General features: G+C 30.9%; 1 protein-coding gene and 1 non-coding gene across 2 annotated transcripts; one reads left to right on the forward strand and one right to left on the reverse strand.

Moving 5' to 3' along the window:
- Window positions 1–13006: 13006 nt before the first annotated feature.
- LOC126775184 (5S ribosomal RNA) lies at window positions 13007–13125 on the reverse strand. The gene has a single exon (XR_007669865.1). It is a non-coding gene; the product is annotated as a 5S ribosomal RNA (ribosomal RNA).
- Window positions 13126–13849: 724 nt separating this feature from the next.
- On the forward strand, window positions 13850–16415 carry LOC126775112 (uncharacterized). The gene is made up of 3 exons (XM_050496881.1): window positions 13850–14846; window positions 15373–15506; window positions 16156–16415. Exons 1-3 carry the CDS (start codon window positions 14050–14052, stop codon window positions 16335–16337), a joined length of 1113 nt encoding a protein of 370 aa, XP_050352838.1. The 5' UTR covers window positions 13850–14049; the 3' UTR covers window positions 16338–16415.
- The last annotated feature ends 1885 nt before the right edge of the window (window positions 16416–18300 follow it).

Below are 18300 nucleotides of genomic sequence, written 5' to 3' on the forward strand. Positions count from 1 at the left end.
AGAGTTTGTTACGATTTTATGTCTTAACCACTCAAACGACCATCACCAAATTTTGCTTACACATTGTTAGCGCTCCAGAAAAGCACAAAGGGTACCTAATACTTTCCCTTCCCCCGTCACTAGCAGGCGAAGCCGCGAGCGGAAACTATTTATTCTTATAAAGCAAAATTTGCAATAATGAAAGTACGACCTTTGTTTACTTTAAGCAAAAAAAATCTACTTTTCCGTTTGTGAAGACGCAGCTTAACAAATAAGATCTCCATGTACACACGCGTTCCTGTTACTCGAACGTGTGTAGTATGAATGTAATTTGATATGAAATTGTTTGCAAGATACGTTCAATACCGCATAGGGTATTTGGTACCATAAAATAGTCGTATGAAACCTTGAATATTAATAAAGTGTTGTAAATATAGTTTTATAACTTGGTATTTATATATATTGGTATTATATCCTATGGCTTTTTGATGTTGTATGATGTTGTTTCAGAACACGTAAAACTTAACCGAAGCTTGCCTTAGTCTAGCAATAGGGCAAAGGTTGTTTGCTTTTATTACATTATAGAATAGCGAAAAATTAGCGGAGGAGCCTCCGGGAATCGCTTTTTTTTTAAATTAACACAACACTATGAATCAGTCAACAGTATGAAAGGATTTTGGCCAGAACTCATTTTGATGAAATTAATTTTAATTTCACGTTCTTATATTATATTCCTCGTATTGACTTGATGCTCAATTTCAGCACACATTTGGAGTCTACCCTTGGACGCTTTTGGAGTCAGATTGGCATTTACTTGCAAGACGGGCTTGCATCATATATTCGCACCAGTATTATTGTGTTTAGGTACACGCACAAGGGACTTAATATCTTAGTTATTAAGGGATAGTAATATTTCTTGGTGACCATCAGGCGGCTCATTTGCCCATGTACCTGTTCTAAAAGAAAAAATATTTAAATTCGTCAAAAATTCGCAAGATTCAAGCTTTTTTTGTGTGTCGGTAAGTTCGTCGAAACCTGATCCAACAAAAAAGGCCGAATTTATAATTTATAACGTTCTGCTTTTTTGAAGTCGCCTAAAAGGCGAGAATCACAAAAAATATCAATAATTGAATAAGTTAGGCCTTTGTAGGCCCCAATAATCGGTAATATTCGGCAATAAGCTTGATGTTATGGAGGAACATGTATAAAATATATGTAAAATGTTCCTGCTCAAAGCTCAAAGTAAATAATATAATATTTTCATTAGAAGTAAAACACATGAAGAATGTTAAATATGCAAATTTAAATTCGATTAAAATTCTATAGAAATGTTCTTTAAAATATTCCGTTCAGAAATCCAACAGGATTTCTTAGCGAATCTGACTTATCGTATGCGCTTAGGGCGCGTTCTATTGTCTCCCGCGGCCATCTTGCATTGTTCATTGTCTATTCGTAGGAAAGGTTCAAATATTAAATACAGACTGAAATAAAATTGTCTGTATATAAATTTTAATATACTTTCATTTTCATACCATTTGATATAATTTAACTTACATGTGTTTTATGAGACTGAATATATTTTTAATTATTATTTAATGAATCTGATATTTTTTACGATTCTTACTGACATCTTTGCTTATCGTTTTAAGACTAGTGATTGGTTAAGAAAATGTACAATTGTGACAAAAAAAAAAATTATCTAATATTTTGTTCGACCAAGACCAAGTCATGCTCTTGAGCTAGTTTTAATACATCTTACTTTATAGCTACTACCGCCGCTAAAGTATTCCCGTCGATGGCCCTTGACAAGGCGCTTATATCAGGTGAAAATATGAACTGCGTAGTTTATATGAAATATTAACATTCTTTGTGTGGACTAATTGAAAATCATAAATAAATACTGTAAACTATATATAAAATTACAAATTATTTGCCGTAAACTATACTTTGTTTTGTTCTTGCAAACTTAAATCAATTTGAAAAGTAATTGAAAGTAAGCGAGAAGTGTATTGTTATTTATTAAATTTATTGATTTTAGTTAATTTTGCAAATTAATCATTTATTTTAGTTGATATAATATATTTTCATATAAAAACTTGAAAACGTAAAGTTTTTGAATTGAACATTTTGGCATCCAAAAAAATTATATCATTGCAAAATGGAAATTAAATAGTTATGACATCAACAAACTTGTAACAATATTTTCAAAGTTATTTTGTTAAAATACGATGATTGCATGGTTATTTTCGTCACTGTCAATCAATTGAATATGGTTAACTTATCTCGGTCTTTGATATCGCCGCATCATAACAACCTTCATACAAGCAGCACAATTGTTCGACAATATAAATTAACTGCAGAAACGCAACAGGTCTTAACCATCCAAGAGGCAGGCGCTGCGCCGATAAGATGTTTTATTATAGTTTTTTTTCATTCGAAAAAAAACATAATTGATACAAACACGAAATAGGATTTAAAACCGCTAAATATAATTTAGGATAATCTGTGAACAATACAACATACCATATTAACAAACCAACTAATGACAATGGACACCTTGATACTTAGTCCTTAGTTACACTGCAAGAAGTGAAAATCATTTTTACACCTACACTGGTTTATTCTGAAGACTGTTTCACGATAGATTAAATTATGAGTGGTGCTGATCCAGACAGACCAATATTCTGTTTATAAATGTTCAGTTCATACCTTATATATTAAAAAATTAAAAAGTGACAGTCTGTCATTGTCACTCTGAATGTCCCACCGCTGGGCTAAGGCTTCCTCTTGATTTGAGGAAAGAATGACGAGGAGAGTTTCATTTCACCACGCCACTCCAATGCTGGTTGGTGGATAATTGTTTTACGAGCTTCTACCAGTTTGAGTATTTAAATGATAAGAATCGGCAAGAAGCTTAGTAGTTTCACTTTGAAACTCACATAAATGCTTACATTAATAAACAAATCTTTAGCTTAGCTTTTTTATTGTTTTATTTTTGTACAAGTCACAAGTTCAACTGCGATAACTTGTACTACGTATGCGTACGTACGTAAGCACTCACTGATCAATTTATGTACTTGGATAGATAAAGATAAGATAAATGTATTAAAATTTTGAATCAAAGTAAAATTTTAATAAAAGCAACATTTTAATAACGAATATGTTTGCCACGCCATTGTGGGCGGTCTGTTTTCTTAAACAATTTATGCGTTCGGCGCCTTTGGGAACTATCATGCGGTGACGTGTTAACCAAATCATTGATAATGTAAATAATGACCATTGATAATTTAAGCAATCAATTCGAGAACTATTTGCGACGATGATCTTATAACTGATTCATTTAATTGGCAATTCAATTCAAACTACCATTCGCGTTTTCTAGATAAGAAACTACATAGTACTTAATGGTTATTACTTTAATGTAACGTTTTCCAATATTGTGTAAGAAATATTTGACATTTTATGATCCCAACTTACTGACTTGTTTATAATATGAACGTTTATGGTTATTCAATAATAATTTAATTATTTCAAGCGTTAATGTTTACGTGTAGGTGAAATGAGCTTTTTGAAATTGGAATTATGATTGGACGCAAAACTAGTAAAGTTTAAGTTGTTAAAACATGTGAGATGAGTGACTTCTTGTCACTTATGTAAAGAAAAATCAATTACATTAGCGCACTCGTTAACTATTACGAATAATAATTAATTTTGTATTATTTCCAAATTCATTTTTTTTATTATCTATTTTCAGAGAAATTTAGTTACCAATTTATAATGTTCAAAAAGTATTGTTGATATATTTTAAAAATATTGATCTTGAAAACGGCTGTCTTGATAAGTCGTGCATTAAATTTAACTGTATTTTTATTGTTACAATGTGTAATGAGTGTAACAACTGCTGATAAATAATAATATCACATTCTACGAAAAGGTCAAAAAGGATACCACCTTATAGTAAATAGATGCTTAAGTAATATATGCTTTACTATAATGTGAGCTTACAGTTTAGTAACGGTTTTTCATTAAGTTTATAGATATTTATTACAAAACCATCCACACTTATATAAGTTTTACCAAAACAAAAGAACATCGTAATCATAGCGCCCGACGAGCTAGTTTTCTTGTCTTACCGAAAACTAGGACGTCATATGGTACAAAAACCCTCACATATGAAGGAGACTTTATAATAAAATACCTGCACACATAAAAAAAATTACACTCATTTAATGCATTTAAGACAAATATGGCTGAACATATAAAATAACATAGACTTTAAAAAAAAAAAAATTAAGTTAAATGGGTAACTAATAAAGACGAATGTGAATGTTATATTACTATATACGTGTATTCTCATTATTCTCATTAAATACAAAGACTTTAATTGACAGTTATGTAGATGGCTAAATTTTATTTAACACGCACCCGCCCCTACTCTTGAAACTAAGATGATATGCCCCTTGTATCTACATTACTCAAACTTCAAATACAATACTATGTATAAATTCTATTTACTCTAAATTAATTAATTCTTTAATTTTTAGTTTGATTGATTTTCAAGCGTAAACGGAAATAATTCAAAAAATATTCTATCATGTGACATGAAGATCCTTTTTACGCATTTCACGATGTTTTTTCTTTTTATAAATATACAAATACCACAGACGCGTTGGCTGTGCCTTTGGAGTGCCTTTTTCACTGTGTTGCTTGACAATAATTTTGATGTGCATATTTTCAATTACCTATTCCAATCGAAATTTTAGAGGATTTCTTACATTTGGGGATTTGTAATAATTAATTGTAAGTGTTAAGGGTATTTATAGATTTATTGTAATTCGTATGAAAGATTAATTCCGGTTTCTATTTGAATCTCCTCTCTAGCTAGCTTGATATTTAATTGATATATATTTGAAAGCGATGAAGTGCTTGATAGGGTATTTCCTACAGTTAGTAGATGTTGTTGTCGAGACAAATCGATTGGATTGTTTGATGTATCTCAAAATAGTCAATTAAATGCTTTTATTAGACGAACTTTTCATATCCAAATTTTCATTCTTCCAATCAAAGTAGTGCAGTAGCATGTTATCAGTTTTCCAGAAATACCAGTTTTTATTTGGAATTAGAAAATTATCTTTTTTTTTTTAAATTAAAACCTAAAGATTTGCCTATATTATATCTAGCCCTCATTTATCCACTAGGAGATCCACCGTTAGTCTCAATTTATCTTCAAATACGGGAGTCGTATCGCTTTGCTATCCACCGCAACCGCATTGGTTTGACCTTTACTCGACACTACGTTAGATTTATGTCTGTCACTGTTGTCTGCATTCCAGTTTATAGGAATCAGGTTAGCTTCTCTGTAGGATTATAACCAACTGTCTTTTAAATAATATCTCTTGAATGTTAACAATAATATATATATATAAATATGGTTCTTTAAAATTGTATTCGATTTACGAGGTGTAAATCGTATAAGATGTATACAATTATATAAAAGAAACGCTTGATTAAACAATAATTCATCTTAGGACATAGTAATGATAATTGATACATATAAAAATAAATGTTTGTGTTTGTTCTCTATGCGTTGCTAAACCAATCATTCGATTGTGATGAAATTTTGGTGGGATAATAATATCGCTCGCGAAGATTTTGGTCCAAAAATACATGATTTTTTTTCTTTATATATTTGTCCCACAATATTAATGTTTTTCGCGCTTATTCTTGCTTGTATTAAATAAAAATAATTTACACGAGCATCTCATAATGTTTTTATTTTTGCACAAGTCACAACACAATTCAGACTATCGAGTTAATTATCTGTTTATAGAAGTATCTGATTTAATAGGAATTAAATTTAATTATAGTTTAGATCGGAAACTGAGATCGTAACAATTGTGATTTGCCTTAATCAGCGTCTAAGCATTAAAATCTATTGAAATTGGATCACAGCAACCCTTTGTTTATAGCATTAGGTATATTTAATCTATAATAGTCATTATTTATTATCACCTGTATTGCAAAGCTGGTAGTGCTATCAAACAGTTGCAATAATCTCATACAAACATATATACCTATCTGGTTCTTTTTTATAGTTTTTATGAAGTAGTTTATTCTACCTACATAAATTTATTGTTCAAGAGAAGAGATAGCCCAGTGGCTAGTTCAAATCCAAGTTGCACTAAATTTTAATATTTTTCATTTTTGTCTTGCTTTACGATGAAGATTTTGTCAGAATGAAAAAACGTCGTGAAATAATCTCCAAACCATCTCACTTAAACTCAAGAGAAGAGGAGACCTTAGCTCAATAGTGAGACATTTATTAGCTGTTACCATTACCTTACTTTGCTTTCCGAATATATTACGTATATTTTCTATGAGTACGTAGAATTACAAAACAGAGCACGATGAAGACGAAATGATGAAGGCGTAAGGAGACATAGAGAAATAGCTATACGAAATGGATGAATACTTGGTGGTATTTTACAGAGACCACTTCCAAAACTGGACAAAATGGGAAGTAATGCACTCTTATAATTATTATATTAGAATAATAATATAACCATATCAGTATATAAATATATACAAACAGTATACTACATGTATTCATTAAAATGTTCCGTACTACCGGATAGTCTAACGTAACAATTCGCGTAATAAAATTGTTTAATTTTTTTTTAAAATAATTATTATTGTTGCCAATAATTGGGGTGCATGTCAGTCACCTCCACGGCAACGGGGTCGACCAGGAATCCGATTTTTTTTCCGGATTGCTTGTCGATCGCGGCTGAGACTGACGCGGCGGAAGTGTCGCGGGCCGCTCCTGGTACTTCTCTGTTGCGCAGAGTGGACCAGTGAGCGGCTTCGTGGCAAGTAGGAGTACTCCGGGGTCCTTATGGGCCGCCGGAGATAGATAGGAGGAGTTGGTCTCCGGAGTCCTGTCGAGCTGCTGGAGACAGGAGAAGGAGTAGAAGGAGGAGGGAGAGGCGGGTTCACCCAGTTTCGGTGTCGATACTGGGTGGACAGACTTCGGTCACCGCCTTCTCAAACTCGTTTCCCCATCCAGGCGCCAGCCTGTGGTGGGACCGAGAGCCTTGCCTTCACCGGCTGGGCCAAGAGGAGAAAACCTCAATAAAAAACAACCGGTGGGTCGCTCACCCAAAGCGACGGCCGCAGGCGGGGTCGCGGTGGTGTGCTAACGCGTTCCCGTAACCCCGCCACCATGCGGTGACGCGGACACGAGGTGGTTTTAGTGGGTAGGACTGTGGCCTTCTGCCCCATGAGTCCCACATATCCGTCCGGGTCGTGTCCGGGAGGCGTAAATGCCTTTCATCCTCGAAAAAAAAAAAATTGTTGCCAATAACAAATAAATATTCAACAACATCGTTAATCACACTATTGCATTTATCATATTATTGTATCCGATGACAGTAACATTAAATTATTACCCATTTTACTATACTCCAAATATATATTTCATTTTTACAATGCTATCTTTATTTATACCATACAAAGGACCCTTAACTTTATCGTAAAGCTATTCACGATTTTGTCTAAAAGTTAACAATTTATTATATCATATTATTTTCTATATCTACCTATTACTATTTTTAAATAACAGTAAAGTTCCATTTATAATTTAAAATTCTATTCCAATTAATATATTTGGGTAGTTGGTAGTGTTTGTTTTAAGTCATTATTAAAATTATTGTTTTTCAAAATTAGAACTCACTCGATTATAGAACGAAAATCGCTATTAAAATGAAAGTAATTTTGTTTTAGTTTGTTTAATATGTCACAGATAAAATATAAATGTTTTGAATAGCTACAACACTAAAAAACTTTTTACATTTACTCTTCAGTGTCCTTTCATCGCATCACAGCAGGACATCGTTAATGATAATATATTTTATCTTTGAACTAATCCATAACTTTTCTATTAGCTAATTGTTGTCTTGTTAAGAGTTGATTTATAACCTAGACATTTCCGCTTATACGCACAAATACGGCGATGTAGAAGCGATAGTATCGAAGTTCAGTAATTTATTGCGATCTATTGATAATTCTTTTGGATTAATTATCATCAATCATGGTATTAAAAAAAATACTATAATATAAAATTCGGCTTTCGAAACGGAATATTCGACGGAGATTCGGCTTTCTTTGCCTAAATACAAATGTTTAATACGTTAACGTATTTTACAAATGTGTAGTTAGTACTCTTTTCTTAAAAACATTTGAGGGTCAAATTTAAATAATTATCTTAATTTGGCGTTTCTTTACAATGTAGGTATTGTTTTTTTTATACAATTTATTACAAGGATTAATGTAACTGTACTTAGCTTAGTGTATTCGCAAATGTTCCACACAACTTACAGCGATATGTCAATGTAATAAACAAACATAATAATATGTAAAAAATATATGCATATAAAAAAGGACGCTACAGCAATGTAAAATAGTGAACGCACTGTATGCCTTATTTATTACATTAAATGAATTAAAACGAAGCCAACGATTCGTTCTGGACATTTTCTTACTAGAAAAAAGCATGCTTATAAAACGATCCTATACTGTGCTTCAAAATGCTTTGCTATCACTAGCATAATACATTCAGAGTATTTGCAGTAATTTAGCATACTAAATTGTAACAAAAAGCACGCTTTTTTAATACAAGTGGAATAGGGGAACTGTTAATACATTATTTTGTTAAAAAATACTGTAATTTTAATGTATTACATTTTTATCGCTTTTTTTCATAATAATACTCAACTCGATGGTGGATATATTTGCTTAAAATTAATAAATATGCTGATTTATTTCGATCTCAGTTTCATTATTTTTAAACATTAAAAATTATAAATTTGTATTTGTTCAAAAACATAAAAGAATAACATTTTAACGATAGAAAAAAATACGTAATGTCCTTTAATCTACTGACTTCTAATCTGTTTCAACGACAAGTCGCTGCGGCGCCGCTGAGACAAAGAACGAAAATTGACAGCTTTTTATATTAATTATCATAGTATGGTTAAAAAAATACACCGTATTCTTTAGAGTAATTTGTAAACTAGTCGTTCTAGATAGAATAAGCATATAAATAAAATCTCGCACTGAGAAGGGCGTGTAAGGGACATTCGGGTGAAATCTGTTTTGCTGGCTTTAAGCGCTCTTTAGAGTAGATGGCGGCATTTGTCCAGTAATCTGATAGTGTTATACTGTACTCTAGTTGTCTAGTAAAAAACACAGTAACTATGCAATATAATTGACTTATCTTATTTGGTATCCGTTACCCGCAAATCATCTGCCACAAAAGTGATATTTCCATTGACCTGATGGCCAGCGAGATAATAACAAGAATTCACGACGTTACTAACCTTAGTTGAACTAATCATTCAGAAATGATTTCAATATTCAAGTCAGAAAAATCAGCTGCATACCATTATTAATGGTTTATATTATATTAAGTATATTTATACCCCATATGTAATGTTATCAAATGTTGCAATTTATTTATCGTCTCCACGATAAATAATTTGCTATTTCATAAAATAATTCATATTTCATAGCATGCTTAAATAAAAATATTTTAATTAAATATATATAAGATATTTTTTTTTAATTATAATTTTAAAAAAATACAAGATTAGATTTTTACATTCTAGAATCTAAATGTAATTTAGGGTAAAGTAAGGGTAAGTAAGTAAGGGTTTGAATTATAAGTACATATAATTCTTTGGGATGTCTATTATACATTTTAATATGTATATATATAAAATAACGTGACGTATTAGTTATACATTTAAATTTATGTTTGTTTGTACTTCACTGCATATATCATGGTATTGTACTTCTGAGTCAATTATTCTAAGGTCTCACACGACAGTCCGATCGATTCTGATTTATGACACGTCACGATCCTTTATACCGTTTTGCATTCTTCTTGAAGATTTTTCATAAAAGATAGATAATTTCTTTAATATCATATCAAGTTTTATTTGAAGTTTTTAAAAGATAAAATCCGAGTGTTATTTTCTTTGATATTTGTACATCGTTGCAAAATAAATTTATAACATAATTGCTAACAAATTTAACTTTTATAATGAGCCGAGATGGCCCAGTGGCTAGAACGCTTGACCGTCTGCGAAGAACGGTACGCGTGCAAACGCCTCGTTGGAGCAGTCCTGCCAGCCTTCGAAGCCTGGATGAGACGAAAGCGACGAGTCACCTTCCGAATTACGAAGGTTATGACCGATCACGGTTGTTTTGGAGAATACCTTTGTAAGATCGGACGCGAATCGACGGCGATGTGCCACCACTGTGGCGCGAACCGGGACACCGCTCAGCATACGTTGGAGACGGGCCCTGCGTTATTCGGCGATTGCGGGTTACAATTTGTGTTTATAATACGTCTCGTGTTCGGTGAATTAAAACATCATGAGTAAACTTGCACGTGTTAATTTCTCTAAAATTCATCTACATGTGGATCCACTAGCATTATAGCAGCTTGGTGGAATAAGCTCCTAGCTTTCTTATCAGAAGGCCCAAGCCCAGTAGAGGGACAATAACAGACTGTTACTTTATAATTTATTCAAGTGAAACATAAAATAGATTTCTAACGAAAATATATCCGTAGCCAAAGATCCTTAAAATATTCAAAAGCAGCAATGCGTATGAGTCTCGCCGCACGGCGGTATTAGATAGACATAATCGTAATAAAATCTCTAGATAGGATAATGTCGCGGCTAGACAAGCGTGGAATAAAGACCATTGTTTGATATCCTTACGCCTAGTTTAGATTCATCCAACAGGGGTGTAGACAGGACAATGAGGGTAACACAACATACTGTTTGATCGATAATCGATACCATTCAGCGTTTCAGATTCTATCGATAACGACAGACCATTGTGAATATCTTACCCATTCTTTAATAGTATTGTGACAGTTTCAGCGCTGTAAGCGATCGGGAAGGATTAAACATTAAATTTGAACACAATGAGGATTATTTAAACGTAATTAAGCGTAAAGCGGACTTCGTTTAAAAATATTTTGAGACTAACTTTTAGATTAAACAAAATTTACTTAACATGTATAAATAATTATAAAATTCTTGGCATTTATATATCTTAATACATCGGTAAAGAGAATCGATCTATTTATTAATTTAAATATTTTATATTTATCATTTACGATTACTGCGTAATTATAAAAAAAAACTGAGCTAGGATAATCATCACAAAAATAATATAATCTCGTTATTACATAAATAAATTTAAAAAACCACCAACTAATGAAGACATAACGTCTATATCTTAAATATATAATCAATTCGTGACACCTACTTAAACAATAAAGACATTTAAACAATAATTCCAGTTAACATTTTACTTATATAGTAAATTGTCAACAGTCAACGGCTTTTGTAGAAACGAGGCATAACTCATTCGATTAAAAAGCTCTTTCTGCCTGCGGGCACAGATCGTCCCAAAGATGCTGTATCATGACAACCTAACGATGATCTCCACCTATAAAAACATTTGTAGACAAGAGGTGTCGACGTAAAATGGTAGTTCAAAAATATTTGGCTTCTAATGATTACTTAGTAACGCCAGGAAAGCATTAATCCTATTTTAATTTGACTAATTGCAACATTAATTAATACTGAATTGAGTTAAAAGGGTGTGGGTGGAACAGCTTAAGTAAGTTAAAATTTATAGTGAAAGATAATGTAATTGTATTATAAATATACAACAAAATTTTATTTAGTATATTTTGCCGTTTAGAATATTATAGAACAATATAGTTTTTTTTTTTCATAAAAAAGTAACTGGCTATAAATGACCCATCGCTCGACTAAGACTTTACCTTTATGAAAGAAGATTTGGAGCTTATTCACCAAGTTGCCCCAATGCGGGTTCTTGGATACACATTTGACAGTTTTTCATCCGACATGTATAGATGTACATATAGATTTTCTTACGATGTTTTTTTTTCATCACCGAGCAAGAGGCGAACATTAAAATCAAATTAAGCAGAGGAATATTCAGTAATGCCCGGGTTTGAACCTGGTCAATCATCATTTGAGATTGACGTAACCTGACTACTTAGCCATATCGGCTTATTTAATTTCATGGCTTAAATGTTAAATAAAAAGATTTAAGTTATCAAACATTTTTCAACATTATGACCATTTAGTGGTTTTAATTTTCCTCAAACAAATGGTACCATTACTTATTTCTATAGGAAGGTTCCTGTTATTTCTATTTAAATCAAATATAAAACTTTATAGGACTGCTTAAGATATCTCCAGTTTTTCTAGATTAAGAAACAAAAAAGTAATTAAAATAATGATGCTGTAAAAAATTAATCGTGAAACAAATTCCTAGAAATAAATTCTCCAATTATTAATTGACAAAAAATCTGCCAAAAGAAAAAGATTAAAGAAATATGTTTCAAAAAATATTTTATACCATGTAGGTGTGCAAGCTTACATCTCAATGAATTTTTTATAAATTATTGTATTCTTCTATTTTAGCAAATAGGTAAATAATTATTTGGTTTATTAAACCAAGATAATCTATAAAAAATGACAATTAAAATTAACTCATTACAATAAAGTACACTAAAAATGTTTTTTTCCTACGTACGGAACATTTTTATTGGCTTATAACAACTTTAACAGGACAGTTGTAGTCTGCCGAACCATTGTAATGCCGGTGTCCGAACTCCGATGTCCCCACCCGCTGTGAGCTTGGCATCAACGACTAATAGCAGCATGTTAATCGACAGGCGATTGTCGGCGATTACCTTTAATATAAAAAAAAACGTGTTACATGACATGAAGATAAAATCTGTGATCTGTTCCATGCATTGAATCTTGTAGGATTTCATTTTAGATACGTAAATTAAATAAATATATTAGCTGACAAAAAGCGTGTGATATGTTAAAAATATAATAAATATATTTTTTTAAAACGTGCTACTAATAATTATAATAAAGAAACAAATTTAGTTTGAAAATAAAGAGGCCAACGACACGCGGTGTTCCCAGGCGGTCACCCATCCAAGTACTGAACGCGCCCGATGTTGCTTAACTTCGGTGATCGGACGAGAACCGGTGTATTCAACATGGTATGGACGTTGGCAATTAGTATTTCAAAATACTTGAATTATTTAAACGACAAGTTTATTTAATAAAATAAATATTATCTGTAAATATAATTTATTTAATCATCATCATCAACAACCAATCCACTATTGAACATAGGACTCTCCCAAGGTGCGCCATAGCTCCCTGTCCTCCGCCTTCCGCATCCAGTTGGTGAACGTCACCTTCTTAAGGTCATCGGTCCACCTGGCTGGAGGGCGCAATATTTTTCTAATTTGTAAAGTTCACGTTCCCCTAAATTTAAGTGTTATTTGCAAATATATATCAAAATAATAATAAATATCAAAATAATACACACAGTATCGAACATCAATTATTTAAGGACGCAAATATAACTAAAATAGAAAAATACACAAAATAATAATAACAACAGCATACGAGCTAATAATAATTATTGTTACACCATCTGCTGTTAACTGATATAATTGTGATAAGAAAGAAAATAAGTACGTAAAAGTCCAGCTATTGGACAATAGAGGTCACTGGCTCTACTAAAGTTAATTAATAAAATATAATGATTGCAATTCGTATTATAAATCGTTTTTAAATAACAGTTTATTATTTGTTATTTTTAAAATTTGTATTTGTTAATAATTGTTTAAAATATACTAAACAATTTTAAATGCTACAAAACAGACAGACAGAACTACATTTCTAGATAGTTAGCAGTATTGTCAGTGTCAAAACTTAATACATTATAATATAACCTCAATTTTATAAATATTTATATAATTATTATACTTTAATAGCCAGAAAAAGAGAAAAATAGCCTTTAATAATGTGATCGAAGTAAAAACTGTATCAAAATTAGAGTCTTAAAATGTCGTTTTAATTATAAAGTATGTGTAAAACTGATTGAAGTTCGAAGTATCCGTAAACATTTACAATATTTTTATTAACAATGCAAAACATCAGACAACCAAGTAAATATGTTCGCCTTTTATTCCATGTTCAAAAGCTTGTCCAATATTCATCGACCTTAACTTATACAACTACAATAGATAGTATTGATCTATTTGCTAATGAAATTTTTCTAAAACAAAAATCCAAAGAGAGACCTCTTTTCAAAAACGATTGTAATTTGCGATATTTAATGGGAATAGAAGGTTCAAAGACGATTGATGTTAAGAACATGACTGTTGAAGAAATTGAAAATGCTTTACGAGATCTTCAATCTAAGAATAAAGATAAACAACTTATAGAAATCATTAAAGATTGTTTTGATAAGCGAAAATTATTACATGACAATTTGCTGAAGCAGCTCTTTAGACATTACAGTTTATCTGGAAAAGTAGATGTAGTGAAATTGCTTCAAAACTACTGTCGTACACTACATCCGGACTTGTATAACAGAAATGGTGAATTCCTTCATTATGTAGCTAAGGCTCAGTGCATGAAAGGAAATTCAGAAAAAGGTCTATTAGTATTAAAGCAAGCTTACACTCAATATAAAGGCCTTAGAAATTTTTATAGGATTATTTTCAGTGAACTTATATATGATTCTGTACAGAATAGATCGGAAGCATCCAATGTGATATTTAGGAAATATGTTTTGGACTTTAGTGATACATGGAATGAAAATTACCCGCTTATATGTTTTTGGCATATTTGTTGGTCAAGCTCATGGTTTTCTGATCAAATGGCATCTGAAAACCTATTAGAGTCAAGTAAGGTGCTACAAGATATTGTAAAAGAGAAGTGAGTGTCTTTTTTTATTTATGTATGTATAAAAGACATATGTACATTCATGCCTTGGCAAAAGGAGTTAACATTTTTTATAATACTGATGTCTATGGGCAGTGGTGACCACTTACCAACAGCTAGCCCATTCCAATTTTCCATACTGTCTTCTTATTATAATAATTAAAAACAATATTCAATAAGCAAATTGAATTTTTTATGTTTATTATATTTGAGATTGTCCGCCATGGCCTAAATGGGTCTAGAGGACATTATTATTAATTTATATAATATTGTTGCATATCTTTTAACTATTTTTTTTTTCAATATTAATACACTTCGCCACTTCTTAACACATCCTCTACTTAAAGATTGTCTGGACAAGATTGCTATGTAAGCAATAAGACCGCCTTATGTACATACTCTTGTAACATCTATCTTTTTATTTTATATTGTTTTGTATAGTACAGCATTTTATTATTCTTTTACTGTAAAGTTGAAAATGTAATAAAAAATATTTTAATATGTTCCTTATCAATTACAGAGCTACAACATTCAGTATTAATATACTGCGGGACTACAATGAAGATGCTGTGATAAGATTGTTACAGAGTCTTCTTAAATATAAGATGATGGTTGAATATGCTAATGTCTTACAAATCTTATTCTCGTACAAATGTAAGTTTGCATATAGTTGACTTTGGATTTTTATTTGTTCTATTATGCCGTTAAAAATAGATTATAATATGTTGGATAGTGTAATGAGAGTGTGTAAATAATAAAAATATACTTACATTCTTTTTAAAGGCATTTTCAATTGCCACAGATTAAACAGATTATTTATTGATGACTTAACTAATCAAACTCTAGACTGATATATTTTATTTATGCTGTTTAGATATTTGTGTATAGACAGGAATAATGTGCTAGTGAATAGGCATGATTAGTGCTGCCATTTAATGTTTCTTCAATGTTGGCATTATTACAAACATATTTTTATTGTATATGTACTGTCTTATTAATAGTTTACAAGGATATATATTATTAATGTACATATATCATAGAGGCATTTATTATGTTAAAAAAGATTATTATTATATTTTTTCAGAAAATAAATATTTTACAGATTTTTCTAGTCACTTACAAAAATTGTTCGTACACTTTATAAAAACGTTACTTCTATAAATTCTTGTTTCTGCAAAATAAATATTGTAAATTTTTAGAACATTAAGTCTGTAATATAAAAGGGTAATGAAAATAATAGTCACAACTCTCAATTTATTGTTATACCATTATATTGAATAATATATTTTGTACTTTGTTACAGTAAAAAATAGAGATTTACGAGGATGTACCGAAATAATAAGAAACTGTCAAACATTAGGTATATCTCTTCCATCCAATCAGCAAGGCAAATATATTAAAATGCTTATAGGTATGCAGGTCCAGGATAAACCGGATAATAACTCAAGACGACCAGAATCCAAGAACTTTAAGCTGAAGTTTTAGTATATATATAATTTTGTATACAATGTTTTAAATATGTAAATAGTATTTAGAATAGTTGATATAAAATATTGAAATTAACATCGTTTTGCTTGCTTATTCCTCTTGGAAATGGATGCATGGGGATTATTGCAGTTATTTAAAGACTAAACTTTACAGTTATCTTTGTGTTGAAATCCATAGAGATTGATTCACTATTTTAACGTTAAATGGTAATTTTACACCTTTCTGTATTTTTAAAATGAACATTTATTTTGCCGCGTATTGAAAGTAACAAAAAAATTACAGAATCTTCGATGCAATTATTACTCTATTCAATTCAATTTAAAATCTATCCCTTGTTTGTCTATTATCTGTGACGTTGCGACTTACGCCACAGATAATAGACAAATCTGTTACTAGTGAGCTAACTAACAAAAATAATATAAGTCTGCGTGTATAATATTACCTATGTACAATTTGATAAACATAATATATTTTTTTAATTTATCATTTTCATATTAAAAAGGGCAAATAGTGTGCGTCTAGGAGCGTGTGTGTGTGAGCGGCTTTTATTAATTATCAACGGAAAATAGCCAATTTCCCGGAAACTGGAAAATGTTATAGAGTACGAGCGTCTGCTCAAACACAGACGCACCTTCCTTTATTCTCCTTATCCGGTGGGACAAATCCGGCACGAACCGTAGAGAAAACCAAAGGCATACATACATAATAATGTATATATATATATATATATATATATATATATATATATATATATATATACATGTTATTCGAGGCACGGGACACACCTTGCCAACCTAATTCTTTTGAGAATTTATTTATAATTACTAACTGGCGAGACTCGTGGTTTGAACCCATTTATTCTGGATCTTTAGCCTTATAAGGCAGTTATACATAACAATCCTAATAGGTTTATAAAACATAAGATAACTCGTGATAAATATAGACACTAGATACACTAATGGCACACACAATTGGTACTTAGCGATAGCCCTGACCTGAAGCAGCAACTTATAAAAGTAACAATAAATATAAAAGTACAAACCAAAATATAAGTTTACAATAATTAATATTTTATTGGTATAAAATTAAACGAATACTTTAAAATGAGCATTGGAGGTTATCTGAGTATTATATTAATTAGCAATTTATTATCGCACAATACATTTGTTATTTTAATGTTGATAACTTCTGTATACTTACATGCAACGTATGTTAAAAAAAGGTAAATGGAAAAGATAAGGTAAGTGAAAATAATAGAATTCTCCGACACTAAGGAATTCTGTGACAGCCTTTTTTGGCTTGTCGCTCATAATTCTAAATCTATTAGTCTTACAGAAAATATATTTTTCCGTTTTAAAAGCATCCAACTACATTTTATACTTTCACTAGAAAATTCTATCTTCAAATTGTTTCTGGGTTAATCGTATTCGAAAAAGGCTCAATTTTTCTGAAAAACGCCGTTTCCTTAGGTCACATCTCATTCGTAGAGGGTGAAATTGGAACCATATCATACTTTCTGAACATGTTTGCATATTTCCAGGTTTAGCCATTTCAGATGGCAGTAAACAACTCAGCGAGACATTCATTAATATTCAATGTTAAAATTTTGTTTGTTTTAAAAGAGGCTTGAAAATGTAAGATTGAAAGGAAGAATAGTTAACATTTTAAAGGTAAGGGAACATGTAGCATGTTTTTCTCCTTACAACCCAAAACACATCCCAAGTGACACATTCTGACCTCTTCATGTTCTTTAATTTACATTTATTGACTGTACTATGTAATCTTCCAATTAAATTGTCTCGGTTTTTTTACTTATCCATACCTAATGGTATTTTGTCTATATAATTTGTAGGATATTATAGAAATAATGAAAATGTATGATACTTGAAATTCACAATGCTAAAAATAAGTAATTTGATTTCCTATATAAAATGAAAGTTAAATAATAAGACCATTTCAA

The sequence above is a fragment of the Nymphalis io genome, chromosome 17 (assembly GCF_905147045.1).
Source record: "Nymphalis io chromosome 17, ilAglIoxx1.1, whole genome shotgun sequence".
Taxonomy (NCBI): domain Eukaryota; kingdom Metazoa; phylum Arthropoda; class Insecta; order Lepidoptera; family Nymphalidae; genus Nymphalis; species Nymphalis io.

Bases quoted from the DNA above. Each gene is read 5' to 3' on its own strand.
- LOC126775112 (XM_050496881.1), top strand. From the start codon at position 14,050: ATGCAAAACATCAGACAACCAAGTAAATATGTTCGCCTTTTATTCCAT. The intron at 14,847-15,372 runs GTGAGTGTCTTT...TATCAATTACAG, and splicing joins CAAGATATTGTAAAAGAGAA to AGCTACAACATTCAGTATTA. The intron at 15,507-16,155 runs GTAAGTTTGCAT...ACTTTGTTACAG, and splicing joins AATCTTATTCTCGTACAAAT to TAAAAAATAGAGATTTACGA.